This window comes from Chamaea fasciata, unplaced genomic scaffold (assembly GCF_029207755.1).
Source record: "Chamaea fasciata isolate MVZ Bird 193981 ecotype frontalis unplaced genomic scaffold, bChaFas1.0.hap1 SCAF_17, whole genome shotgun sequence".
Classification (NCBI taxonomy): Eukaryota; Metazoa; Chordata; class Aves; order Passeriformes; family Sylviidae; genus Chamaea; species Chamaea fasciata.
This window is the reverse complement of record NW_027094102.1, coordinates 8,176,968-8,202,462: the sequence shown is the minus strand read 5'-3', so window position 1 is coordinate 8,202,462 and position 25,495 is coordinate 8,176,968. Positions and strand designations below refer to the sequence as shown.

The 25,495-nt window shown below is 63.8% G+C and overlaps 2 protein-coding genes across 4 annotated transcripts in view; both read right to left on the bottom strand.

The window, feature by feature from the left end:
* Positions 1-11,552, bottom strand: part of SLC12A5 (solute carrier family 12 member 5) — a 31,519-nt gene extending 19,967 nt beyond the window's left edge. For 2 of the 3 annotated variants that reach the window (XM_066198698.1, XM_066198699.1), the window contains exon 1: positions 4,980-5,097. In XM_066198698.1, coding sequence (XP_066054795.1) covers positions 4,980-5,031 — 52 coding nt within the window. In that variant the 5' untranslated portion in view covers positions 5,032-5,097. Of the gene's footprint in view, positions 1-4,979; positions 5,098-11,476 lie in introns of those variants that run through there. The other variant, XM_066198700.1, reaches the window with a different exon arrangement.
* Positions 11,553-12,433: 881 nt separating this feature from the next.
* On the bottom strand, positions 12,434-16,942 carry MMP9 (matrix metallopeptidase 9). Its single transcript, XM_066198701.1, has 13 exons — positions 16,723-16,942; positions 16,281-16,519; positions 15,797-15,945; positions 15,467-15,595; positions 15,213-15,386; positions 14,964-15,137; positions 14,664-14,837; positions 14,363-14,518; positions 14,022-14,274; positions 13,764-13,903; positions 13,502-13,652; positions 13,305-13,408; positions 12,434-13,029 (listed from the first exon to the last, which is right to left on the bottom strand). The coding sequence occupies exons 1-13, from the start codon at positions 16,861-16,863 to the stop codon at positions 12,920-12,922; spliced, it is 2,094 nt and encodes a 697-aa protein (XP_066054798.1). The 5' UTR covers positions 16,864-16,942; the 3' UTR covers positions 12,434-12,919.
* Positions 16,943-25,495: the final 8,553 nt, after the last annotated feature.

Genomic DNA, 25,495 nt, shown 5'->3' with positions numbered 1-25,495 from the left:
GGTGCAGGAGCAGGGGTGGCTGGAGCTCGCCTCCCCCTTGGGGCTGGGTGGCATCGGGGGACACGGGCAGCTTGGCAGGGCGACATGCTCGAAACGTGGCAAGGCTCTGGGACCCCTCCGGGAGAACGGAGCCCGCGGGGGCCTCGCCTCACCGCCTGGTACCCAGCCGACGACATCACCGTGCAGGTTTCCATGGCAACGGCGAGCCACGGCCGCCTCGGCTCCCGCTCTTATGTAACGGCGCAGGCAGCCGGACGCTGGCCCCACATGGCACCCTCGCCCTGGCCCACCGGCGCCTGACGGATGGTGCGTCCGGACCCCCGGCCCCAGCCCAGCCCCACCCCACGGGACTGGCCCTGCTCGGCTCACACGACAGGCGCCAGCAGCACCCTGGGGTGCCCACGCTCCCATGGCACTCACAGCACCCACAGCTCGCAGCCCCTCCACCCCACCTCCGGCCAGCGCTCCTCACGCCGGGGCCGCGGCCCGTGCTGACATCACCCAGGCTGCTGGGGCTGGCCCGCGGCGCAGGAGCCCTTCGCCTGATGCTGCTGCTGCGAGGACCAGCACTGGGAGAGGCCCCAGGCTGGTGAGCATGAGGATGCAGCACGGCTCGGGGAGACTCTCAGTCTTCCACGACACTCCAGCCCCACAGACTGGAAGGAGTTAAGCACCAGGGCGCAGGGTCCCAGGTGACAAAGCGCTCCCGCTCCCGCTCCTGCTCCTGACGGAGACCATTTTGCCGCAGCGGGGCTGGTGCAGCCTCTCCCCGGTAGCTGCCTCAGACCCGTGGTGTGAAGTCAGGGGCAGGCAGGGCAGGCAGGAGCAAAGCACCCGTCCCTCACCTGCCACTGCTTCGGCCAGCCCTGCCCGGCGGCACAAATGCGGTGCTGCCTCCCGGCCCTGGGGACACGTGGGGCACTGCCAGTCCTACCAACGCCCACGGAGCTGCCCCTGCTCCGCTCCCCCAGCGCAGCCAGGACAGAGCAGCACAGGGCCGGAGCGCTGGACGGGGCTAGCAGCCCCAAAGCCAACAGCCGAGCCGGGAGAGACAGTTTGAGCAGAGCCGAGCCGAGCCGTGCCAGGCTTCGATCCCGGCGCTCAGCCGGCCCCCTCCCCAGGGATCACTCAACATGAATCGGCCTTTTAATTTGCTGCGGCGGCTGGAAGGGCTGGCGGCGGGATCGCTGGCAGGAACCCGCAGCCCCGCCGTGGGCACCGCGCAGCCCCACTCTCGGCAGGGCTTCCACCAACCTGCCTGCCTGGGGCAGCGCAGAGCAAACACGGCAGCGTCAAAGGACCGTCACAGCACCCTCGGAGCCCCCCAAGGCAGCGCTCAGGCAGCAGCACCAGCCACAATTTGATCTTCTAATGGCTTTTTACTTAGCCCTAAATTGGGTTGGGAAGCGTCATGTCCCTTATCCCAAATCCTCCCTAATCGCTTTACACGGCGCGGGGCACTGAGCACTGGCTGGGGTAGCCCCAGCAGCCACCCCCCACGGGCTAATTAACCAGAGCTGCTGCCAAGGCTGCTACCCGACCGCGGCCGGCCCGTCGCCTCCGCAGCACCCAGAGCACAGTGAACCCCAGCCAGGGACATCGGGCACTAGGGCTGCGGCACTGCCCGGGAGGTGCAGTGGGTCAGGGGGCCGTGGCTGGGGTAACCCCGACCTCACAGCCCTCCGCGCCTCCGTCTGTGCTCCTGCACAGGGCTGCTGACAGCTCCGGAATTCCCTCTGCCACCCCCACTCCGGTCCCCTCAGCCCCAGGGGCAACAGCAGTGCGAGGGCTGCTCATGGCACTAGGGATGCCCTGGGGCTCCCCTGGAGGTACACAGGACACCTTGACTTCTGCCACAGGACATCTGGACTCCCGAGGCTCTGCCTGCAGCAAGGGGCACCCCAGGGTGACCCCAGCAGGCCAGCGAGCACATGGGCGAGCACGTGGCCCTGGCTGATGTCCCCAGCTGCTGCCGTTTTGCAGGAGCTGCTGGCCAGGGAGGCCACGCCGCTATTCTGTCACCTCCGGCTATCAAGGGGACTTGACTGTACACAAACTGCCTGGCCCTGGGCTGTCGGTCTGGGGCGCCTACGGCAGATGGGGATGGCCAAGGTATTCTTATGGCAGTGGCATATCTGCGCCCACCCGGCTTCTTTCTACCCTGCACAGGAGTGTCCGACAGCTGCCCTGGGGAGGGTGACCCTTGGAGAGGCCACACAGCTCTTGCAGCCCCACTGAGGCAGAGACCACTGATGATCAGAGGAGTGCTGGTTTGTGCTGGCAGTGTCACAGCAGAGCCCGCTCCAGCTGCGGCGTGGCAGGGGAGTGGGGGTGGGGGTCAGGGGCGGGATGGTGGAGTATGATGCTCCCCCCATCCCAGGGCTGTGCTTTCACCCTCCAGTCAGCAAGCACACCCAGTGGCCTTTTGGGCTGGATTCCTTCACTGCCTGACCCAAATTGGACCAACTGCTACTTCAGACCTATCCTCTTCCTTCCTAAACCCGGGATTATCCTCCCTTTGATCAGCCGGCCCTGCAGCGCAGGATTTCCAGCACAGGCGTTTTGGCTGGCTGCATTTAAACAGCTTCCCAGATTCTCCGACAGTCCAAGCCCTGCCTTGGAAATGGCCGTGGACACAAGTTCCAGCAAAGCTCCTGGTCCTGGATCTGGGCTCCCCAGACATCCCAGTGCTCCTGGACTGGGTGTTAGCATGGCACCCTGCAGTGGGGCTGCGGCTGACATCCCAACACCCTAACCAGAGGAGTGCAAGGTGCCAGCCCGGACACTGCAGGCAGAAGCCCTGCCTGCTCCCCACTCCCACCATCTCCCCAGAGCGTCTGCATTGATCCAGCTCTTGTGGGGTTGCTGGGGCTGGAGCCCTTCCAGTCCTTGTAATGCAGCTCATGCATGCTATCCAGAGCACAACCTGAGTGGAGACACTGCTCACCCTTTTGATAAATAAGGCCGAAGTGGCACCCAGAGCTTCAGTGGTCATGCTGGGCTTGGCAAGTTGCTGGACAGCCAACACTGGAGCAGCCAGGACATGTGCAGGGGGCCCACTGGCAATGCAACAGCTTTGCCACCCAACGGGTTTTCTATGGTCCCTGCAGACAGACCTCACGATGGGAGTTCAGCTGACCCTAGGCACAGGGGGACAACCCACCCCCCCGAGCTCAACTACCCTTGTCACAGGTGTGGGGAGCTCTGCTGAGTCCCTTCCTGCAGACAATCCCTGCTGCCCTAAGCCTCCCAGGCTCCTGCTTCCTCCAGCCCTTCACCCGGCTGTCCCACAGGGCACCATCTCACCAGGCTCAGCTCCAGAGACAGTCTGCCTGGTCCATCTGTAGTGGCACTGTGTCCAGCCCTCCTGCCAGACCCCAGCATGGCAGAACCGCCTGCTGCCACGCCGCTGGCACTGCCACGATGGAAATCGGTGAGTAGGAGAGATCCCGGTGCTGCAGAGGGCAAGGGGAGGGCAAGTGCCCAGGGAAGGGCACGGCCGAGGGCCAGTGCGACAACCCCAGGCCAGCAAGGTGCCCCCAAAAGTCTCCTGCCAGCCCTGACCTTGAGCAGAGCTGCAAATAAACAAGCAAATAAACACACCGGGGTCGGCAGAGCAGAGGAATACACAGAGCCTGTCTGGCTGTGTCCAGAGCCCCTCTGTGGGCAGCCGGGACCCCCACAACCACTGCCATAGCCAGCCATGTGCTCCCGGCTGAGGCTTTAGCAGACCCCACGACAGGGCCAGGAGAGGAGATTTGGCGGGGGCCTGGGAGGGTCAGAGGGACAGTGCAAGTCCTCCTGAGCACACACTGCATCCCCCTGGCTGCAGCCCATCCCTGTGCCCAGCAGGAACACCCGCAAGAACGGGGCCTGTGTTGCCTGCCTGCCTGGTGCTGGACGTGGCCCCGGGAGGAACGGGGACCCTCACACAGCTCGGTAGTGCCGGGTGCCGGGAGGGGCTGAGGCCAAAGCGCCAGCAGCGACGGGGTTGCTGCGGGGCCGAGCGGGGCCGAGCGGCCCCTCGCCCGCTACGGGCAGCGGCCCTGCGCCGGGGCTGCGCCAGGGCTGCAGCGGGACGGGGCACAGCGCGGCGGGGACTGGACCGGACCGGCTCGACTCGGCACGACAGGGCTGCTTTGGTTCAGCTGGGCTCGCTTCAGCTCGGCTGGGCTCGGCCGCGGGACGAACGCCTCCTGCGGCCCCGGAGAAGGGCCCGGGCGGCCACTTCAGCACCGCGGACAGCGGCAGCGGCCCCGGGGGGCGGCAGGGCCGGGGGGGCGGGAGCGGAGAAGTGAGCGGGGGGCGGCTGCCCGGGATGGGGAGGCGGCTGCCGGAGATGGGGGGGCGGCAGAGGAGAGGAATGGGGGGGAGGGCAGCGGGGGTGACAGAGGCGATATGGAGAGATGGGGGGGCGGCAGCCGGAGATGGGGGGGCGGCAGCGGGGAGGGCTGGGGGGGCTGCAGCGGAGATGCGGGAGGTAGGGTGGGGGGCCGACAGTTGGGCGCAGGGACCCTTGCGGGGGTCCCGGGCGGGCAGGAACGGGACTGGTGCGGTGACTGGCGGGGGCTGTCCGGAAAGCGGCGGGACCAGCCCCACAGGGTCGCTCGGAGCACAGCAAACAGCCCCCACCCGGGAGGAGGCTCCTAGTGAACCCCGCACGGCTCGGCAGCACGGCCGCTTCTCGAGGCTGCCGCAGCGGCGGGAGTGCGGCCGGGGCTGCGCGGAGGCGCCGGGAGCGGGAGCATCCCCGCACCGCCCGCCGCAGCCCCGCGGGGCCGCGGGCGGAGAGCCGCCGCCGCGGCCGGTGTCGGTGCCTGCGCCTCCCGCCTGCCCCGCGGCAGGACACCCCCAGCCCCCGCTGCCCCCGGCTCCGCGCCGCTTCTGCTCCGCGCCGGCGCCTGCCCCCGGCCCGGCGGGGGCGGCCGCCCCGGGCCGTCCCACTGTCCCGCTCGTCGGTGCCGATGCCGGTGCCTCACCTTGGCTGGCGCCGCCGTCGCCGTCCTCGCAGTCGGTCAGGTTGTTCAGCATGGCGCCGGTACCGCGGCCGCTCGCTGCCGCCGGAGCTGGAGCTCTCGCTCCGCAGCAGCCGCGTCCCCGCGCCGCCCCCCGCGCCGGTGGGAGGGGGCTGCAGTGCGGAGGCGCCCGGGCTCACGGCTCACGGCTGCTGCCGGCGGAGCCCAGCCCGGCCGCCCGCTTCATCACGTATGCGGGAGGCATTGCCCCCGCCGCGGCGGGGAGGGGGGGCGCGGCGGCGCGGGGGGGCACAAAGACGAGCGAGAAGAGCGGGGCCGCCTCCCGGCTGCGCCAGGCGTGGGGGAGAACTAGGGCAGCGCTGCGGGCCAGGCTGGCGCGGGCGGGACGGGACGGGACGGCCCCGCAACCGCACCGACCCTGCACCCGGCCCGGCCCCGAACCCCGCCTCCAGCCCCCGCACTCCGCACCGGCCCTCTCACCGGCCCCGCATCCGTCGCCAGCCCCCGCATCCCACACCAGCTCCCGCACAGGACCCCGGCGCAGCCTCGGGACCTGGAACACCCTCGGGATGTACAGCGGGGCAGAACCTGTGCCTGCGGGACCGATGCATCCCCTGAGGCGGTTTGGGCCCGGGATCAAGGCAGCCTCTGTTCGCGTGGCCCCTGTCCCGCGACGGGCGGCTCCCAGGTGGGGGCGGCTCCCGGGTGGGCAACACCACGTCACGCAGGGGACCCCTCTGCGGGCAGCAGGGCCTCGATCGTGGATGGAGACCCCCTGCTCCAGTAGTAGGACCACCCAGGGCATGCGGGGAGGGGGAGGACATCCAGACCACCCCACAGTGGGGCTGGGGGGATAGCAGAGGTGACTGACCCTGCTCTGCTCAGCTGACCTGCAGATGGGAGCAGGCTTGACGTGCCCTCCCCTGGTGACCAGGGGGCTGAGATGACACCCCTAACAACCTTCTCAGACCTGGAGAAGGGTTGCAGTGGGGCCGAAACCCCCAGGCCCTGTGCCATCCATGGAGGCCCCAGCTCTTGCAGCTGTCACACACAGGGCCGGGGGCACAGGCCACTCTTGAGCTGGGGTTGTAGAGGGACCCTGCAGGGCTGCTTGAAGCCCCCTGTTCTGTCCTGCATTCAATCAAGGAGGATCCCCCAGCCGGAGCTGGCTGCAGCTCCCAGCATCTCCTCCGGCACAGGCTGAGATCATGACAGCCCGCTGGCCTCCGTTACTTCTTGACGGCTGTAATTAATTGTTTACTTTCTCCTGGTGCGGAGCCAGCTGCTCCGCAGCACGAATGCTCCCCGGCCTGACCTCACGGCCAGGAGAGAGGCTCAGACCCCACACCCCAGCCCGGCAGGCAGCGTTGATCCCTGCCCTATGGCTGCAGCCAGGACTCCAGGACCTGGCATCCCTGGGGAGCTGCGGCAGCACAGCCCCAGCTCCATGGCAAGTGGCACAGGAGGGCTACAGGGAGGATGGGCAGTTCAGGGTGGGCAGCTCAGCGTGGGCACCCCCCCACCCAGGACTCTGTGTGGCAGTCACGACATGGGGCTGCCCCTGTCCAGCTGCAGCAGCACCAACCCCTCACACCTGCATCCCTCCGCCCTGAGCAGCAGCCAGTGCTGAAGCAAGGGGCTGGCCCACTCCCAAGGGCTGGGACTGGAAGGAAGGGGCTGTAGACAGGATGTAGTGGACAAAACCACCATCCCATGTGGGCCGGGGGGGTTAGAGGGCACCCCCAACACCCCCAAAGAGACTGTGGATGGGCAGAAGGGCAGCGGGCCAGGGTCCAGCCAGCCACGGTGAGTGCCAAGCACCAGAGGGTGGTTTTTTGCAGGAGGCCATAGTGCGTGGGCTCGGCACAAGAGGGATTTTCCTACTAAAACAGATGCAGGGGAGGGAGCACGTGAAAGACCACTAATCCCCTAATCCCTGGATTATGGCTCCATTTCAGGGGTTGGGATTTGACGGCAGCACAGTGGACTACGCTATCAAGCCTGCATTGGCTTAGCCTGTGCGCAGGGTCTCACCAGCATGTGAGGACAAACTGGGAATGTCTCTGAGGCAGAGACTGAGGGGGCTTGATCCCCCAGCAGAGCACTGGCCTTAACCCCAGCCCAAATGCCCAAGACTGGGGTATGTGGTACACTGTGTCAAAAGGAGAGAGGTCTGGCACAGTTTGGGCATCATCCATGCCCTTGCACTGCTTGCAGTCCTGCTGCAGGCAGCACAAGTGCACGGGGAAAGAGGAAGACAGATGCTTTTCCCTGGCCATGGAGTGGGGGATCAACTGCAAGTGGCCCCTGAGTCTGAGAGGCAGGCAGGATCCTGGCACCAGGCCAGGCAGAGCATCAGTGCCCCACTTAAATGCAAGAGGCTGCCCAGGAATGACGACGAAGAGCAGCCAAGCCAAGAAGCATCCCTGCAAAATGTCCTATACCCCTGCAGAGACTCCCAAGAATGTCCCAGACCCCTCTGCGTAGAGCCTGGGTTGGGGGAACCATTCTCACAGACATTCCCAGGGCCGGAATCCTGGCCGCCGGCCACACAGCCCTTGCCTGTCCTATTACTAGCAGCGGTCAAACCTCCCAGGAGCGAGACACGTGCTGGAGTCACTGGGAAACCTCCTGAGGGCAGGGAGCGGGCAGCCTGGCAGCGTGCCGCCCGGGCAGTGAGGGCGGCTGTGCTGTGGAGATGCTGGTCAGCACATTGCACTGCGTGCTGTGATCTCCGGGCACTGTCAACAGCCTGCCCATCCACAACCTGTCAGGATGGGACACCCCACACTGAGGGCTCGAGGCATGAGGACAATCAGCTCCCAGGGAAAAGAAGAGCTGGGGCAGGAGAGACTCCAAGACGATGGAGGTGCAGCAGGGCAGAAGGGCAGTGATGCCAGCCAAATGTCCTAGTGGGGGGTTTGCATCACAATGTGCTCTCACCCTGCTGTCCTGACAGCCCCACAAGCCCAGGGGCAACACGTCCTGCAGCACCTTGGCAGGTTGGAGTGCTCTTGTTTATCTCCATCCAGACAGGTCAGGGCCCTGCCAACAGTATGGGGCAAAAGCAGAGCCCAGAGCTGACTCGGGCACCAGCTGAGACTTGACACCAGCTGCAGCAGCAGGACAGGACATGGAGGGAGGTACAGTGTCCTGTGGGGATGCGAGGGGAGCCACAGGAGCCACTGCAGCTGCTGAGGCCGAGAGCAGAAGGGCAGCAGTGGGGCAGGGCTGGCAGAGGCCATGGGGCAAGGCTGTGAGCTCCTGCGTCATGCGAGCCCAGCACAGTGTGCAGCTGGCGCAGCGTCCCCAGCTGCCCTTGCCCAGATGTCTTGCCAGCAGCAGGGCCATAGCAGTGGGCGGCTGGGCAGCCTGGCACAGGGATCAGCAGCAGAAGCAGCCTCCTCCCACCAGGCCCTGCTCCTGGCGACACAGCTGAGGAGCCCCCAAGCAGCCCTGTGCCAGTTGCAGTACCCTGGGGATTCCAGGCAGCCACTGCTGAGCCAAGGCCAGAGGGCCCAGTGATGGCCGAGGAGCAGCTGCATGGCCACTTGCCAGCCACCGCCAGAAGGGTTTGGGTGCAGGATCAGCTGATGAGACACTGGAGTGTCCTGCATCCCACACAGCACCCCTCACTCAGCTCCACAGCCTGTGCAAGGACCTCCACTCTGGCACCCCACTGAAGCACCTGTAGTGTGTTCAGTGGCATGGAGACTCCCTGGGAAAGCTACTGCAGGCAGCAGAGGGGGCTTTGGCTGCTCCAGCCCCCTGGCAGCATCCCACCCCCCATATCATCAGCCTCTACCTGCTGCAGACCCTTGGCTCTTCTAATGATGCCCCAAGGGCATCCAGTCTGCCACAAATCTGATCTGGGTGTCTGCGAGGGGGCTGGAGGAGATGGGGGTACTGGCCCCTGTCCCTCACATGTACCCCCCTGTGCACGGTGCCCCAAGGGGGGACCCTGTCCCTCTCTTGTGTCCTGGCCCCCCTCGGCAGGGGCCCTGCATGGGGGTGCGGCCAGGGTTGGTGGGGTCACTACTCTACCCAAGCCCCCCTCAGCGCCTCACCTCCCACCTGGGGCCAGCCTCACACAGCTGCCCCACAGAGCCTTGTCCATGGCTTATGGCCCACAGCCCCATGGCCCCACGGCCCCCAGGGGGGCCGAGAGAGCTGCTGAACCCCCTCAGCACCGAGAGCCACGGCAAGGGTGACACCGGGACCGGTTTCCATGGCAACGAGAGAGGCTCCATAACTGGTTGGTTGCCATGGCTACTGCCGCCGAGCCCGACCGCTCGGGACACAGAGGGGCTCCGCGCTGGGGATGCCCCGGTGCCCTCTCGGGCCAGGGCGGCTGTAGCACGGGCAGCGCGCCGGGCACGGGGGGAGCAGCCCCAGGTGCAGCTCCCGGGGGCGGGGCCAGCCCCACGGCGAGTCCCAGGTGGAGCACATCGATCCCCGGTCCCGCGGGGTCCGGCCCGCCTTGCGCTCGCGGCGGGACCGGGTCCCCGCGGGACGGCGGCACCGGCGAGTCCCGGGGGCGGGGCGGGGCGGCGGGGGCGGGGCCGGGAGGGGCACACCCCCACCGGAGCCGTCCCGTCCCGTTATCGCCCCCTGGCGGCGCCGCGGCCCCGCGCAGCCCCGTCCTCCCCCGCCGCCGCCCGCACAGACCCCGCACAGACCTCGCCAAGACCCCGCGCAGCCCTGTCCGCCCCCGCACGGACTCCATTTCCCGGGCCAAGCCCTGGATCCGGCCGTACTCCAGCAGTGACCTGCGCCCGACCCCGAGGCCCCCGAGGCGGCGCCTAGTCCGTACCCTGCCCCGCCCGGCACCGGGCAGTCCCTTGCCGCCACGGCCCCTGCCCGGGGGCTGAGATCCCTCCTCAGCACCACCCGCCTGGGGCCGCCCCGGGCAGGGCCTTCCCAAAGGGCGGTCCCGGGAGCCACAGGGCGCCCTGAGCACGGCGCCAGCTCACGGATGAGCTGGGGCCCTCCAGCTGGCCCGGGGTCCCCGCACCGCCCTGGCACTGGCAGCACGGCCGCCTGCAGCCTTAGCTCCCGCACCGCCCCGAGGTCCCGGGGATCTCCGTCACTCTGTCCCCCACGCGTGACACTAACATGGGGCCAGGCAGCACTGAGCGCTCACCCAGGGCCGAGTCCTCCCGGGATCACTGCTGTCCAGAGCTCCCGCCTGCCATCCACAGCCCCTGCCAGTCCTGCAACTGCCAGCCCCATGCACCCCTTCCCATCCATCCCCCTGGGAGGCAGCATCCATAGTCCCAGCGCTGTGGAGAAATGTGGGATGTGAGTGAGGAATCCCTGAATGCTGCCAACCCCAAAGCAGCCACCTTGCCACAGCCGCGACCATGCCACAAGATAGGGCACCTCCAGCAGGACCAGCCACTGGCTGTCCTCTGGGAGGGCACAAGGTCACAGCTCAGCCAGAAGGATGTGTCCCTTGCTCACACCACAGCCACTCAGCATGCCCACCCCAGCTCCCTGCAGCCCCCCACCAGTGGACTGGCTGCCAAACCGAGGAGCTGTTCCTAGAGGGCCCCAGAATTCAGCCACAGCCACGGCTCATCACGGTCTGCTCCGCCCCAACACAGCCCACAGGCCAGGCCCAGTTGGCCCAGCTGCCATAGAATGACAAGTGGCCCTGCATCCCCTTGCTACTGGATGCAGCCCTACATCACCCATGACAGCGTGATCCTAGACAGGGCCCCAAAGGCCAGAGCCCACTGACAGAGGCACAGCCCACCCCGGGTGTTGTGGTATCTGTCCGGCTGCTCGCGCCTCCCACCCGCGCCCTTCGCCGAGGGTGCAAGGTCACAGCTCCGGCAGCACGGTGCTGCCGTCGGCCGGTTTTCTGGGATCGATACGGCTCTGGTGACAGCAAAGCCCCACCGCCACGTCCCCTGGGCACCACAAGGCGATGGCTGCCGGCTCCAGTGCCTGTGCCCATGGCAGTCCGGTGGGCACTGATGCATCTGAAGGCTGCCCACAGCCTGCCCTCACCGGGCTGGGCAGCGGCCATCCTCCACCGTGGCTCCCTGAGGAGCAGCATGTGACCTCGCACCCACAAGTCGACCCACAGCCACAACTCCGCTCCATCCCGCTGCCGATCCGGCAGCAGCAGGGCCTCGCTCCAACAGCCCGCGGTATGGGGACGGAACAGGGGAGCTCCCTGAGGAGCGGAGGTGGCCGCGGGGAAGAGTCTGGGACGAGGGGTCCTGCGCGGGTGGCCGAGCCCCACTCCCCGCTCTGCACCTCCCGGATCCCGCAGCTCCGCACCATCCCTACTCCGGGGGTCTGCACTGCCTCTGAGGGGCCAGACCGACCGCAGCTCCGCACCCCCCGTGCTGCCCCGACGGCCCGGCCCTCCTCGCGGACCCTTCTCGCGGACACTCCCCGCGGATCCTGTCCTCGCCCCGCGGATCCTCGTCGCGGACCGTGTCCCGCCTCCGGAGCCTCCCCGGGCCCCCCTTGCCCCCGGCGCTCACCCCCGCCGCCGGTGACTGTGAACCGCCCGCTCATGGCCCCGTCGCCGCCACAAGTGGCTCCGGCCCCGGCGGTCGCTGAGCGCGGCCCCGCCGGGCGCTGACCGGGGTCCTAGTGCCCGCGGCACCGCCCGCCGCGCCGCCCCCGCGGCCGCAGGGCTGGCTCCAGTCCGAGTGGATCGGCTCGGCCCCGCTCCGGTCGGCTCGGTTCGGCCCGGTTCGGCCCGGTTCGGCCCGGCTCGGCCCGGCTCGACTCGACGGGACAGGACCGCTCCGCCACGCCCGGTCGGTCCCACAGCCGCCGCCGACTGGGGGTGCTGGGACCGTGCCCCAACGGGACGGGAGGGGGCCACGCTCTGCCCCCGCCCTGTCCGGAGCCGCGGCCGCTAATTACAGCTAATTACAGGTCCGGTGCTGCGGCTGCCCCACCCTGCCGCGGACCCGGGCACCCTCGGGCACGATCCCTGCCCTGGCCCTGCCGCCGAGCTCTGCGGCCACGCAGGGACAGAGTGGAGCCGGGGGAATCTACGCGGCCAGCCCGCGGCGGGGTCTCGGCTGCAGTGGGGAATCCGGTCACACGCTGTGTGCCGGCCACACGCGGTGACAACCGCCCTCTCCTCATCTCGGTGCAAAGGTGGAGCGCAGGAGAGGGCACTGAGTGGAGGATTATGCGGAGCCAGGGCTTGGAAGGTCGGGGGAGTCGGAGGGGGGATTGCCGCGCCTGGCATAGGGCTGGTGGTGGACAATGTTGGGGCCGAGGGACATACTTTTCCATTGCATCCAGTGTCCCTGAGGGATCCAGAGTCCTTAGCAAAGGGGCCTTGGTGACAGCCGCCCCCGCCTCAGTGCCCCTTGCCCCCTGGTGCTGGCACCCCCCGGACTGGGGGAGGATGACGCCCCCAGTACATGGAGGTTTTCTAAACTGTGGCTCCTATAGCTGATAAAGCACTCAAGGCTGTGTCCAAAGAATTGTCTTTATTACAAATGGGCAGGCAATTCGCAGAGGGGGTGGTTGGCAGAGTGGGCAGTGGGCAGGAGTAGGCAAAACCCTGTGTCCCACCCTGGTGTGTCCCCAGGCACCAGCTCCCGGTGGGGCTCAGCCTGACCTGGCATTGCTGGCTCAGGGAAAAGACATATTTGTCTCAAATCCATGTGCGGTTTGCACCAGACAAACGCCTCTGTGCAGTGGAGCTGGCGCTGGCAGGGGTGGCACAATGCCAGCTGTGGCAAGAGTCCTTCTTCCTGGAGCTGGGGCTCCCCAAGCTGGGCAGCTCCCAGGGGGTGACCCCAGGACCCCCTGCCCCTTTCTTCCAGGGAGATGGTGACCTCATCTGGGGTTACCCACAGCCACAAGGCTCCCAGGGATCAGCCTATGAGACAGGAGCCCACAGGCTGGGAGCAGTGGGCAGGGAGCAGCACTGGCAGAGCCAGTGGCTGGTCAGGCCCTCAGTGCTGGGGACACTGCAGGATGTCATACTTGACGTAGCCCACCCGGTCCACCTGGTAGCGCGGTGTCATCCTCCAGTAGAAGCTGCCCCGGCAGAAGTGGTACTTGCCTGGGCAAGGAGGTGGACGGAGGGAATGGAGGGTCAGGAGGAGTTTGGCCATACAAAGACCCATCCCGGTGGCTGTCCAAGCAGCACAGGCACGTGGCACCCTGCACCTTGCTGGCACCCTGCCAGCTCCACCACAAGGGAGTGATGGTGTGCCCTGTCCCAGGGCCATTCCCCACACACTCGAGCATCCCGAGCCAGGAACCAGAGCAATGCCATGAGAGGCTCAGGTAGCCCAGGCCTGAACACACAGCACCCACCTGCCAGGTTCCACTCACCTTGGTAGAGGAACACGTTGCGTGCATCGAGGGGGACGCCAGTGAAGACGTCATCGGTGGCATGGGGGTAGCCCTTGTCCACCCTCTGAACCTTCACATCCAGCCTGTGGGAGAGCAGAGCCGTGCTCAGGGCTGCTGGGAGCCCCCACCCCAGTCCCTTGCTCAGGCTGGCACTGCTGCTCTCCAGTCCTGCTCACCTCCAGTAGCTCTCCCCACTGAAGAGCAGCACTTTGCCACGGCCCCGCTGCAGGGCCCCCGAGAGGCGGCCGGCTTCCTTCCCTATACCCAACTTCTCAATCCCCCGGGGGCCCAGCACGGTCTTCCCAGAAAACACCCAGAACTGCCGACCTGCAGTGGGAGATAGTGGGGGTGTCAGGCAGCCCTGAGAGCTCCCAGGCTTCACCAGGCTCCTCGCACTGCTCATGGGACTGGGCTGAGGGCAGTGGGGGCAGAGCTCACCAGCAAAGAAGAAGACCCTCTTAGTGAGCACATCCTGGAAAACAGCATCGATGGTGTCTGGGAGGCCAGGCCAGGTATCAGCAACAGAGAAGGCACCCTGGATGCCTGATTTCCAGAAGGATGAGTAGGTCCAGTATTTCCTGGTGGGGAAGATGAGCTGTCCTGATCACCTCAGTCTGCCACAGTCCATGTCCCCCACATCCCTGTGTTCCCCCACATCCCTCATCAGCGCAGGAGGTGCCAGATGCTGCCACTCACCCATCCTTGAAGAAGTACAGCTCCCCATTAATCTCTGTGATAGCATCAAAGTTCTTCTCCATGCAGGCATCCCGGCTGGGGTCCACAGGAATGGGTCCAACTGTGGGCTCTGGCGTCTCCTCCTCCTCCTCCTCAGTGGTGGATGTGCTGCCAGCCTCTGTGGGCATGGGCTGAGGCTCCTCCGTGGGCAGGGGCTGGGGCTCCTCCGTGGGAGCAGGTGCAGGTGCAGTGGGCTTAGGGCCAGAGCCATGACCTGAGTGAATACAGGGGAGGACATGAGGCTGGAATCAGCTTGGTGCTGCAGGAAACCAAATGCACCCAGCTGCAGTGCTGTTGCTCACCGTAGAGGTACTGGATGCCCTGGACATCATCGGGGTGCAGCTGGAAGTCCTGGATGTAACTGTACATAGGGTACATCAGGGCCTCACGCACACTGGAGTGGTCCAGCCCCAGTGAGTGTCCAAACTCATGGGCAGCCACCAGGAAGATGCTGTAACCTGCGAGAAAGCATTGGCCTAAGTGCCTGGTGAGCCACAACAGGGCAGGACACACCATCCAGAGACTGTGGTCCCCATAAGAAATGTGAAAATATGGCGTGGGTCTGGGAGGCACAAAGCGGAGCACGGGCAGAGGGGTCAATACCTCTGTCAGGGCAGAAGCCCCACTTCTTGTCGGTGTCATAGTTGCTGGTGGTGGCACACCAGAGCTTGCCATCCTGCCGGCCCTGACTGGTGCAGGTGCTGTAGGACTGGCCCAGGAAAGTGAAGGGAAAGACACACGGATCCCCCTGGGAGTTGCCGCCGATCACAGCCGTGTCTGCAGCAAAATGTCAGTGAGGCTGTGCCTGACACTGCACTGGCCAGAACCCAGGACAACTCTGAGACCCCTCATGTGCCCACCCTGTGTGCCCCCTCCCCTGCATGCCCCCCTGTCTGCTGGCACCTCGGTTGGGGCAGAAGCCGTATTTCTTGTCCTGGTCAAAGCTGGAGGTGGTGGCACACCAGCGGTAGCCATCGGAGCGCCCATCCGTGGTACAACTATCGTAGGAGGTGCCATCGAAGATGAAAGGGAAGACACAGGGGGCTCCATCGCTGTTGCCACCATTGGTATAGAGGACTGTGGGGTGAGGGAGAGTGAGGATGGTCCCAGGCACTGCGGGGCTGGGCAGGGGTTACGGTTGCCACTACTCACGCTCACTGGGGCAGAAGCCATATTTCTTGTCCTGGTCATAGTTGGAGGTGGTGGCACACCAGGGCAGCCCATCCTTGCGCCCCTCCGTGGTGCACTGGGAGTAGGAGCGGCCCTCGAAGATGAAGGGGAAGTGGCATTCAGCTCCATTGGCATTCCCGTGGCGGGTCTTCACCACTGCTCAGAGAGGGGTGACTCAATGCTGCAGCTGGGGTTGGCACAATCAGACCCCTCAATCCACCACACCCTGCCCTTACCTAAGCCAGTTCCCAATGTCCAGAACTCATCGTCGTCAAAGTGGGCATCACCCTGGATGCCCTGGCCTGGGGGAAAGGCGTGGGCCAGGAGCCCATCCTTGCCGTCGAAGGGGTACCCGTCCCCATGCTCTGCAGGGAAAAGCACCCTCAGCTGGATCTGCCACAGGATCCCTCACATCCCCAGCATGCACACAGATACTCTGCACACCTCCTGCATGTGTTCGGGCAGGGGGACTCCAGCACAGCCCAAGGAGACATGGGGTGAGGATCCCACAGGCAGGGTGCATCACCAGGACCCTCCTCACTCCCCGCCTGCCCAAAGGACATCACCTTGGCTGCCAAACATGATCATGATGTCTGCCTCGCCGCTGTATATCTGGGTGAAGGTGAGAGGGGTCACATCGCTCCACACTTGGAACGCCCGTCTGAAGGCGTCATCAATCACGGCACGGTCCAGGTCGGGGGAGTAGTTTATCACCCTGCCAGGGAGGCAGAGAGTCAGTGCTGCCAGGTTCCCCCCTCATGCAGGAGTGACCCTGTTCTGGGAAGGGGCAGACCCCCATTCCCAGAGGTGATAGCAGTCACCACCACCCTTGACCTCGCCCAGAGCTCAGGTGCTCTTCTGAGCATCAGGGAGCAGATGCTTCTGCCATCCTGGCTTGGCCTTGGCAGCACTGGGACCCAGCTGTACAGGCAGCACCAAGCCCAGACAAAGGCTGAGCAGAGGCTGTCAGCCTCCTGGTCCCTCAGACTCTCCATTCTCCTGGGACCATCACCCTGGGAACACAAGGGTTCATCTCCAGAGCAGACTCACCGGTAAGTCAGGTCCATGTGGTCCCACTTGAGGTCCCCCTCAAAGGTAAGGAAGGTTCCTATGTCAGGAACACCGCAGCGGGGGGCTCGCATGGCCTCCAGTGTGGCAGCATCCAGCTCTCCCGTCTCCTCCAGGCCCAGCTGCTTCTGCATCTTGAGCAGTGCCTTGCCCAGGGACATGTGCCTGTTACCAATCTTAGCCTCTGCCTCCGTGGTGTAGCCGAACCTCTTCAGGTAGTGCTGTGGAGGAAAGGCAGCCAGAGGGGTGAGTGAGGTGGGAGTGGGCTCCAGCAGCCCCGGGGACCCATCCCAGCCTAGGTGCCTCCCTGAGCTCAAGGAGACTGACAGCTCTCAAGCCGTGGCTGCAGCCCCTCACTGTCAGCTTGGGTGCCCCTTGGGGACCTGAGTGCCAGGAGGGCATTGTGGGGCCGTGCTCCCCTCACCTCTGCCAGCTGCAGATCCGGCAGGGTGCTGATCAGGTCCCCCGGGAAGGTGACAAACGCCTGCGGCTTGCCCTGGAGAGGGGCCGCACAGCAGGAGACGGCCAGCAGCCCGACGACAAGCGGGGCCAGGAGGAGTGTCATGGTTCGGCGGTAACAGGAGGGATGTAGCTGTGCTGGTCCCTGCTGTCTTCTCTAGGTGCCGCCGGGCTACCCGCTCCTATTTATGGGGTGGGAGGGCAGTGAGTCACCCTCAGACCCCTCAGCGCCGACTCACGCTCCCTTTTCCCTTCCCACGGTGACGAAACGCACACTCCATCTCTGCCTTAACTGTTTCATCACCTTGTTTACTAAACACACCGCGTTCCGCAGCCACACGAGGACAGGAAGAAGGAAAGTGGCTGGGTAGCTCCACCGGGCCACAGCACAGCACCGAATGGCCACCCTCAGGCTGCCCTGCACAGGCACTGCCCTGCTGGCCCCAAGACCATGGTAGTTGTGGGGACAGCAGGGCACCACTGGAGGCCAGCCAGGTGCTCAGGACCCTGTGGCTCTGTTGTCACACCGGCTGACACTGAGCTTGGCTGGCCAAGGGCTGATGGTGCTGGATCCACAAGGGCCAGGGGTAGGCATGGGGGCAGATAGCAGAGGAACCCCCACGTGAGCCCCAGCGCCTGGAACCCACCTGCCTGGGATTTGGGAGCTTGCACCCTCACCAGGACTCTGCATCCTTCCCACCACAGCTGCATCACCCCAGTGGGTCAGAGTGTTTCCAGCACTGGAGATGCTCATGGCCCTCACCCCATGGCCTCTAAGCCCATATGCCAGCAGTCAAATGGCACAGCTTACTGGTACCAGAGGCAGCACCTGCCCAGGAGCAGCTCTGGGCATGGGAATGCTCCACCTGGGGCCCTGGGACATTAGGGGTGCCCTATCCTTGCTGCCCTGCTATGCAGGGTGCTGCTGACTCAGGTTCCCACCCAGCACAGCACAGACCTTGCCATGGGATGGTGTTTTCCTGCTTCTCCCAAAGTGCCGACGCTTGTGGGAACGAGAGCAGTGAAGGGGAAAGCAAACAGGGATGAGGAGCGAGGGAAAAACAGATGGCAGAGAACAAGGCGCAGCGTCAGCGGAGGGGGGGAGGACTGGCGTAGCCCAGCGAGGCTGCCTGAGACAGGTCCCAGAGTGGGTCCCCTGTCCCAGCCCTTACAAACCCCATGAGGCCAAGGGGTCCTCAGCTGGCTCATGAGGAGGATCCTCCTCTTCACCCCATTGCTGTTAGTGCCTGTCCTCCCAGCTCCCAACAGTGCCAGACTGTGGCTCAGAAGCTGCCCCCTCCCGATATACCCCCAGCCCTGGCTGAGCCAAGCCAGCAGCTCCTGGCCCAGCCAAAGGACAAGCACGTTATGCTGGCATCCAGCATAGCTGGGGACAGTGAGAGGTCGGGGATGTGCTCCCTGTGCCCTTGAAGAGGAACCCCCATGCCCAAGGGAGGGCTCATCCCTGGGGCAGCATCACCTGCCAGGTGCCCTGTGCTGGTGGGATGCATCTCAGGGCCATGGCTGGCTGACCACAGGAAACTCACCGGCAGTGTGGGCTAAGCTGGGAGGAAGCAATGGTGAGAAATCAGGGGGTTGCCTCACTCCCCCACCACAGCCATGCAAGAGCAGCCCCCATTCCCTGGTACAGGAAATTGCTTCACAAGCAGCCGCCATCCTGTGCCCGGTGTGACAAACACATCCAGCCAAATATCCCCTCATGGTGGGAACATAGGCCAGGGACACTACAGCCACGTTACGCTACAGCCCTCTCCCACAGGGTCCAGCCTGCTCCCCTTGTCCCTGGGACGGCCCAGCTCTTCACCAGGCAGGAGGCAGTGGCTCTCTGTGCTCCCCACCTGGCTGGCAGCTGAGGTGAGGGGGGCCTCTGCCAAGGTGCCCTGAGAGCCCATTGAAGCTGGTGGCTCCTGAGGCATTTGGGGAGCAGGCACTGCTCCACATCCTCCACTCTCCAGCCTGCCAGGACCTCAGACCTCAGCATAGAGCTGTTGAGGGAGCTGGGCGCTAAATAACCCCTGGGAGGATGAACCTGCAGGGCAGCCCCAATGAGGAGAGTTCTGACTCTGGCTCTGAGAGTCAGAACTGTCAGAAAGTCAGATCCTGCTCTGGTCTCCCTGGCATTGTGGTAGATCCCTTGGCCTTCTCCATGTTATTCCCATCCCTTGTTTCCACCACATGCAGAAGCTGCAGCTCCAACAACCTGAGCACTCTGCCAGGGCATACCACGGTATCGTGCTGCCTGTGGCACCCTGAGGGCAGAGCCACAGCCCAGCAGCATGGAGTAGCACTGGCAGAAAAGGGGCTAGGAGGGGAGCGGGGCCTTGGAGCAAGTGATAGCAGAATGAGATGAGGGCCAATGACCCACACACTCTGCACCAGTCCCAGCAAGCCCTTGAGCTGGGCACTGGGAGCTCCAGTGGGGGGTTGCCGGCTGCAGCTCTGCCCCTGTTCTGGCCGCTCCCACTGACTCATGGCCCCGCTCACCAGCTTCCTCCTGGAACCATCCCGGGGGAATTTCTGGTGACTCTCTGGAGGCTCGTCAGGGAGCAGGGCCAGGGCGGCAGGGAAACCCCCATGTCTGGTAGTGCCGGCAGCCTCTGTGCCAGGCAGGGAATTCTGTGGGATGGGCTCAGTGCTGCTGGCATGAGCTCTGTGCAAGGCAGCCTCAATCAGCTTGTTTATGGGAGCTGGATCAAGGCACAGGTTCCTCAGAAAGTGCATGTGTGGAGGGAGACTTGGGGCAGTCACCGTGGCAGGTGGGAAAGAGAGGAGGGCAGTGGTGATGGGGCAGTGCCACAGGCAGGAGAGGGCTGTGGATGGCAGAGACCCCAAGAGCTGTGCCCAGCCCAGGCTGCCCATGGCCTTTTTCACTCCCAGAGCCCCTGAAAGGAGTGAGATGGAAAAACCCAGGCAGACATCCTCCATCCCAGACACTGGCTGAGCCACGAGGTTGCCGGTCACCACCGTCGCTGCCAAAAGGGGAAGGAACAGCCACCGCAGCCCCTTCACACACCCTTACTCATGGCCACCCTCATGCAGACCCTTTGTGGGAAACTGGTCCAGGACCTCAAACTGGCTGGTGCCTGCCTGGATCCCTGCCCAGGACAGAGGCTGGCAGGACACAGCGGTACCTCTGTGAGGCTGCGGGTCTCCTGCTGGGAGGTGCTAGTTGGGTCAGCAATGAGGGCTTTTTAGGGGCATTGTATGGAGCCAGGGCCCCTGGAACTCCCCCTGTTCAATTCCCCCCATAGAGGTAAGCAGGGTGGGGGCCAGCCAGGGAGGAAGTGTGGCACCAGACAGCCAGGAGAGAGGTCCACAAACATGGGATGCACCAGGGCAACAAAGCTGGTGGAGAGCTGAGGAGCCAGGGGTGAGGGAACACCTAGCTGCCACAGTCACTGCTTCACACCCAGGAACCCCAGGCAGGGGGCAAGGGTACAGAGGAGCAAAGGACGTGCACAGGCGTATGGATGGCATTAGGTGCTCTCCCAGCATAAGCAGGAGTGTGGTGGCAAGGGGAAGTGGGGTGGGAGAGAGTCAGCATCTTGTGCGGGTGAGACAGCACTGGATTGGGGAGAGCAAGTGCCGGTCACACTGGAATACAACCTGTGCAGAGGGAAGGGAGCACTTGGAATTGGCAGTAGCCACAGGGAGAGCCACAGCCACAGCCACCACAGCACAGCCAGACACCCTGAACAGTGGGCAGCCACTAGCCCCACTGCCCTGAGCTACAGTGCCTCAAACCCATCCCCGCCCCTGTCCCATGGGCTCTGCACCACCCCATGCCCAGGGAGCAGAGCTGACACCCCAGCACTGGCAGCCCTGGCCAGCACCAGTCCATGGTATGCAGTGACTGGAGCACAGGGACACTTGGCGTGGGAGCAGGACAGGGCACAGGGAGCAGCTCTGCGTCAGAGGCTTGGAGCCCCATCACTCCTGCTCAAGGGCTCGAGACAGAAACAACATTCCTGCATGCATTTCCCGTATCTGCTGTCCTGGCGCTGGGCCCTGCGTGGGCTGGGATGCAGTCTCCAGCTGGGCCCAGGACCCTTCCTGGCAAACCACCCTGCATGCTGCCGACCTGCAGCTCTCCAGCACCACCAGTCCCTGCCTGCATCCCTTCCCTGCCGCCCCAAGCTCTGTGGATACACCTGCTCAGCTCCTTGCTTGTCCCTTGCTTGTCCCTTGCCTCACCTGGGGAACTTCCCACCTCTCATCATTCCCTTCTTGCCAACCCTTCACCCCTGCTTGCCTGGTGTCCTGCCCCCCAGAGCTCCTTACCCCTTAGTCCCACTGCTGCCCAGCCCCACTGCCCCCAGACCGATGTTGCTGCTCCTGCACCTCTTGTCTGGGTGAGGGTGACGCAGCTGCTGTCACTGGGCTGATCACTCCTCCCTGCAGGCGCTGAAACCAGCGCTGCTGTGTCACCACCCATCCCAAACCACACATGACGGATCCCCTGCCTGCCACACTGACTCCCGGTATCCAGGTGGGCGGCACAGTCACCTCCCTGTGTTGGGCTGGGACACCCCTCCTCCATGCCCACTCTGGGAACCCCCCATATATGTTGGGGTCCAGCTGGAATGCTGCAGGAATCCCACCCAGAACTGCATTCACCAGGTGCTGGGACTGACAGCTGGCACTGTGGCACAGCTCACACCAAGGCCACCAGCAGCCTGCTCCTAACTTCACAGGGCTCTTGTGCTTCAGGACTTCCTTGCTGTAAACTCCATCCCATCCCTTGACCCTCCTCCTGCCTCAGCTTCTGCCTCCAGCTTTGACCAACCTTTCTTCTCCCAAACTTTCCCACCTGCTGGGAGCAAGAGCATGGGGTATTCAGGCAGGTGAGAGGGGCACAGGGTCCAGGTCACTTGGGGAGCATTTGGGAAGGGTTATCCATGGGAAGCCTCATGGCCATCACCCCCTCAGCATCCCCTCTTGGGTGACCTGCCAGATCAGCTCCATGGAAGCATCTCCTGCGCACCACAGGAGTGAGGCAGAAGCTGGGAGGGGAGCAGGGGAGGACAGAGCTGGGTGGCTGCCAGCTCCGGGGGGCACAGCTGCTGTGGGTGAAGCATCAGCACTATGGCACAGGACGGGTGGGCAGTGCTTCGTTCCTGGCGGTGACACGGGCACAGCAGCTGCCTGCTAAAACAGGAAGAGCAGAAATTGTGACAATGACAGGGAACCTGACTGTGTGCGAGGGGACAATGTGCTGCCAGAAATCCATGGCTGTCAGCAATGGAACGGCTTGGGAATAAGGAGCGGGGGTTTGTGGAAGGTGGAATATGGGCAAAACTGGTGGTATTTAATTGTAAACTGCGCAAAGCAGAAGGAAGGGCGGTAGATGCAACACGTTCAGATTTCAGTAAAACATTTGACAACTGTTCCAGCGCTTGCTGCCAAATTAACTCAGAGCAGCTCAGTTGTCAACACAGGCATATGGACAAAGCCCAGGCAGCCCAGGAATGGCACACAGCCTGGCTGTCTGCCGGGAGCTGCCCCGGCCACGCGACCTGAGACCTTTCAAAACCGGGCATCGTGAGCAGAGGAAGGCACACCCTGGGCTGAAGGAACATCAGGATGGACAGAGCTGCCATGCTGTCCGGGGAGGAGGAGAGCTGAAAAGCACCCAGGCAAGAGCCAGCAGACCTGTGGGAGCTGCCATGCCCCCACAGGGTGGGGAGCAGCCCCAGAGCCTGCCTGCTCTGCCCTGGGGTGTAGCTACCTCCTCCAGTTGAGGGGCTGGAGCAAGGGGGACTGAGCAGAGCAGCCTCACAGGACCAGTCGTGGGCAGGGATGCAGGACTGCTAAGGTGGAGAACCCCACGGCAGTACCAGGTTCTGACCCCCTGCTCCGGGAGCGCTCAGCCAGGCACAGGCCCTGTGCTGGGGACGAGTGCAGGGGACAGACAGAGCCCAGCACACCAGACACCCGCGGCCTTTGGGGCCCTGCTACATGCACAGTTCTCTGCCCACCTTGTTTATTTTACTTATATTTCAGTAATTTGCTGATTACCATTTTTTAACTAACCAGCAGTGATGAATCAGCAGCACGGGAGAGGGTGGAAACTGGTGGCCTTGGACCGTGGCTCCAAGGTCTCAGGGTCTGGGAAGGAAGCCACAGGATCCCTCCAGAAGGGGAAAAAAAACACTCAGCAGTAGCAACAACAGTTCTGGCAGGCGCAAGGGAGCCAGCTGTTTGCATCCAGCAGCTCCAAGCACATCCTGGAAAAGCTGTTGATAGCCCCAAAAACTTTCAGGAATGGCAGCCATGGCACTCACCTGGGTGTGGGACAAGATACATGAGAGAAGGAATGCATGGCTTGGTGCCACCATCGCTCCGTCTTGGGGTCAGGGCAGGCACTGATGGCACAAGAGGCACCAGGACACACCAGGAGAGCCCCTCCGTGCCCAAGGCACAGCCACCAGCAGCGCCACTAGGGCCAGTGAGCTGCCTCCTGCCAAGGGGACTGTGTGAGGTTTTGAGTGGTCTCACCATCAACTTCCATGGGCTCCTCCACTGTCCCAGGAGTGCCCTGCCTGAGCCCAAGGGTGGCATTACGGCTGAGGTCACGGGTTCAGCCACACCTTTGGTGGCCACAGAACACAGGCATTATCCTATGGCACTCCCACTCACGCCAGCGCTCTGGGAAATGGGGATCCCAGCTGGAGCAGCCAGCACCAGGGGAGGCTGCTTGCCACAGAAGCACTACCCTGGCACAAGGCAGAGGGGCCGAGACTGTGCCCAGCAGGAAGCTGTCCCAGCACTCATGGCCACCCTGGCATGGAGCTATCCCCCAGGAGTGCCCCAAGAGCCTCCTCCAGGAGCCAGCATTGCTGGGAATGCACAGAGCGGTGAGGCAATCTGGTGTGAAGAAAAACCATTTCCTGCAGCAAGGGCTGCTTTGCTCAACGTTTTACAAAATGTGCTGATGCAACTGCCCTTCCCAGGTGGGATATAAATACAAGCCTTGATGTGGATTCGTGCCCTGCAGCTACACAAACATCGCAACAATGTTTTCTTTGAAAAGAGAAAAGAAAACAAGGAGGAACAAACAGAGCGGATGACAAAATCACTGGCAGTGGAAGTCCGGGGTTCGGGTTGCAGGGGGGGAAGCTGAGGCTCTGCCTTGGGCACCGTGCTCAGCACAACCATCTCCTATTTTGGGACAGTGACTGGGGCCATGAGCTCATGGAAGAGCCATTGTGGGAGCGGGACAAGCCCACTCAGCAGCTCAGCAAACTGCACTGAGGAGGGGACAGCCCAACATGGCCGCAGGGCACCAGCAAGGACAGGCCCCTGACTGGGGTCACCCATCATTGCACACCCACCCTGCCTGAACAGCAGCTTGTCTGATGGCAGCTCCTTCCCAGCGCTGCATCCAGGCTGAAGAGCACAGAGCTGGGAAACCTCCCTGGGCATGGGACAGCCTGTCAGTGCAGCCCATCAAGCAGCCTGATAAAACCAGCCTCATACTCCGCCCAAGCCTGAGCTTTGTCCTCCAGGCACAAGAGCTGTGTTGTCTTCTCAGCCCGTTCCCAAAAGGCCTTTAACCTGCTGCTCCCCCCGCTAAGGTATTTGGACACACATCCAACATGTGTTGCAGCCATTTTTGGATTCTCTTTAAGCCTCTTACTGAGATTTCTTTGTGTTTTCTTTGGCTCTTAAGTGATTTCAGGCTCGGAGGCACAACAGTAGAGAATTATCAGCAAGGAGCTGTGTCTCCAGAACTGAGAACGGGAGCTGTGCTTTGCCTGCCCTGGAAATCCCCCGCTCACCCTGCTTGGGGGCACGCAGCATTTTTAAAAATAGCAGGTTACCCATCACAGCAAAGCTCTGCTTGGGACAATTCACCGAGACAGAGGACATGGGGCACCTCTGCAGGGTGACAGGGAAGCTTGACACAACTTTCCATCAGCCGAGCCAGCACCAGGACGGTTCATTTGAGCCCCTGAGGCCCCTGGAGCTTGGTCTGTTTTGCCCTGCAGCCATCACCCGTTGGGAAAATCCTTCACTTGTCTCACACAGCAGCTGACTGAAGGCAAAAAGAGGAAACCTGCTGGCCTGACACAAATCCATCCCCCTTCCTCTACCTGGCAGGCAGCTTTTGCCAGGGGTTCCTCTGACACCACTCCCCCTCCCCAAAAGAAACACGGAGCTTCCCCCAACAGGGAGCACAAGGGCATTCCAAACCCAGACAGAGCCGGTCAAAGGCAGTGCTGGACTCTACCGGTGTGTGCTACAGAACTGTGGAGGGGACACCGGGCACAGGAGCACGTCCCTCCCATCCTCCCCCACCGCACTTCCCCCACTGAGCTACACAGGGCTGCTTTAAAAAGCAGTAGTGGGAGAAAAAAAGCTCAAGCCCTTGGTCTTTCTGGGTTTGTGACATGACAGTGACGGCAGCAGCCGGGCGCTTGTGGGGACTCAGCCCTGAGGCACTGGCAGCAGCGCTGCGGCAGCAGAGCTCACACAGCCAGCCCGGGGATGGCTCTCACCGCTGCTGTCTGCCCGTGATGGATGAGGGCATAAACCTTTCAAGGATGCATTTAATTAGCTTGAAAAAGAGCCGGAAGGTGCACAGGCAGCAGCTGGCGGTGCAGCTTCTCTACTGCCTCTGCCGGGCACACGGTGCCTCCGGGAACTGTCACCTCACCTGGGGCAGGACACAAGGGACCCGCAAAGCCCCAAGAGCCCCGGGCTGTGGGGGCTGG

Coding starts and splice junctions, on each gene's coding strand:
- MMP9 (XM_066198701.1), bottom strand. CDS start 16,863: ATGACACTCCTCCTGGCCCCGCTTGTCGTCGGGCTGCTGGCCGTCTCC. Junction 15,946..16,280: donor CACATGGACCTGACTTACCG/GTGAGTCTGCTC, acceptor CCTCCCTGGCAG/GGTGATAAACTACTCCCCCG. Junction 14,275..14,362: donor GGGCATCCAGTACCTCTACG/GTGAGCAACAGC, acceptor GTATTCACTCAG/GTCATGGCTCTGGCCCTAAG.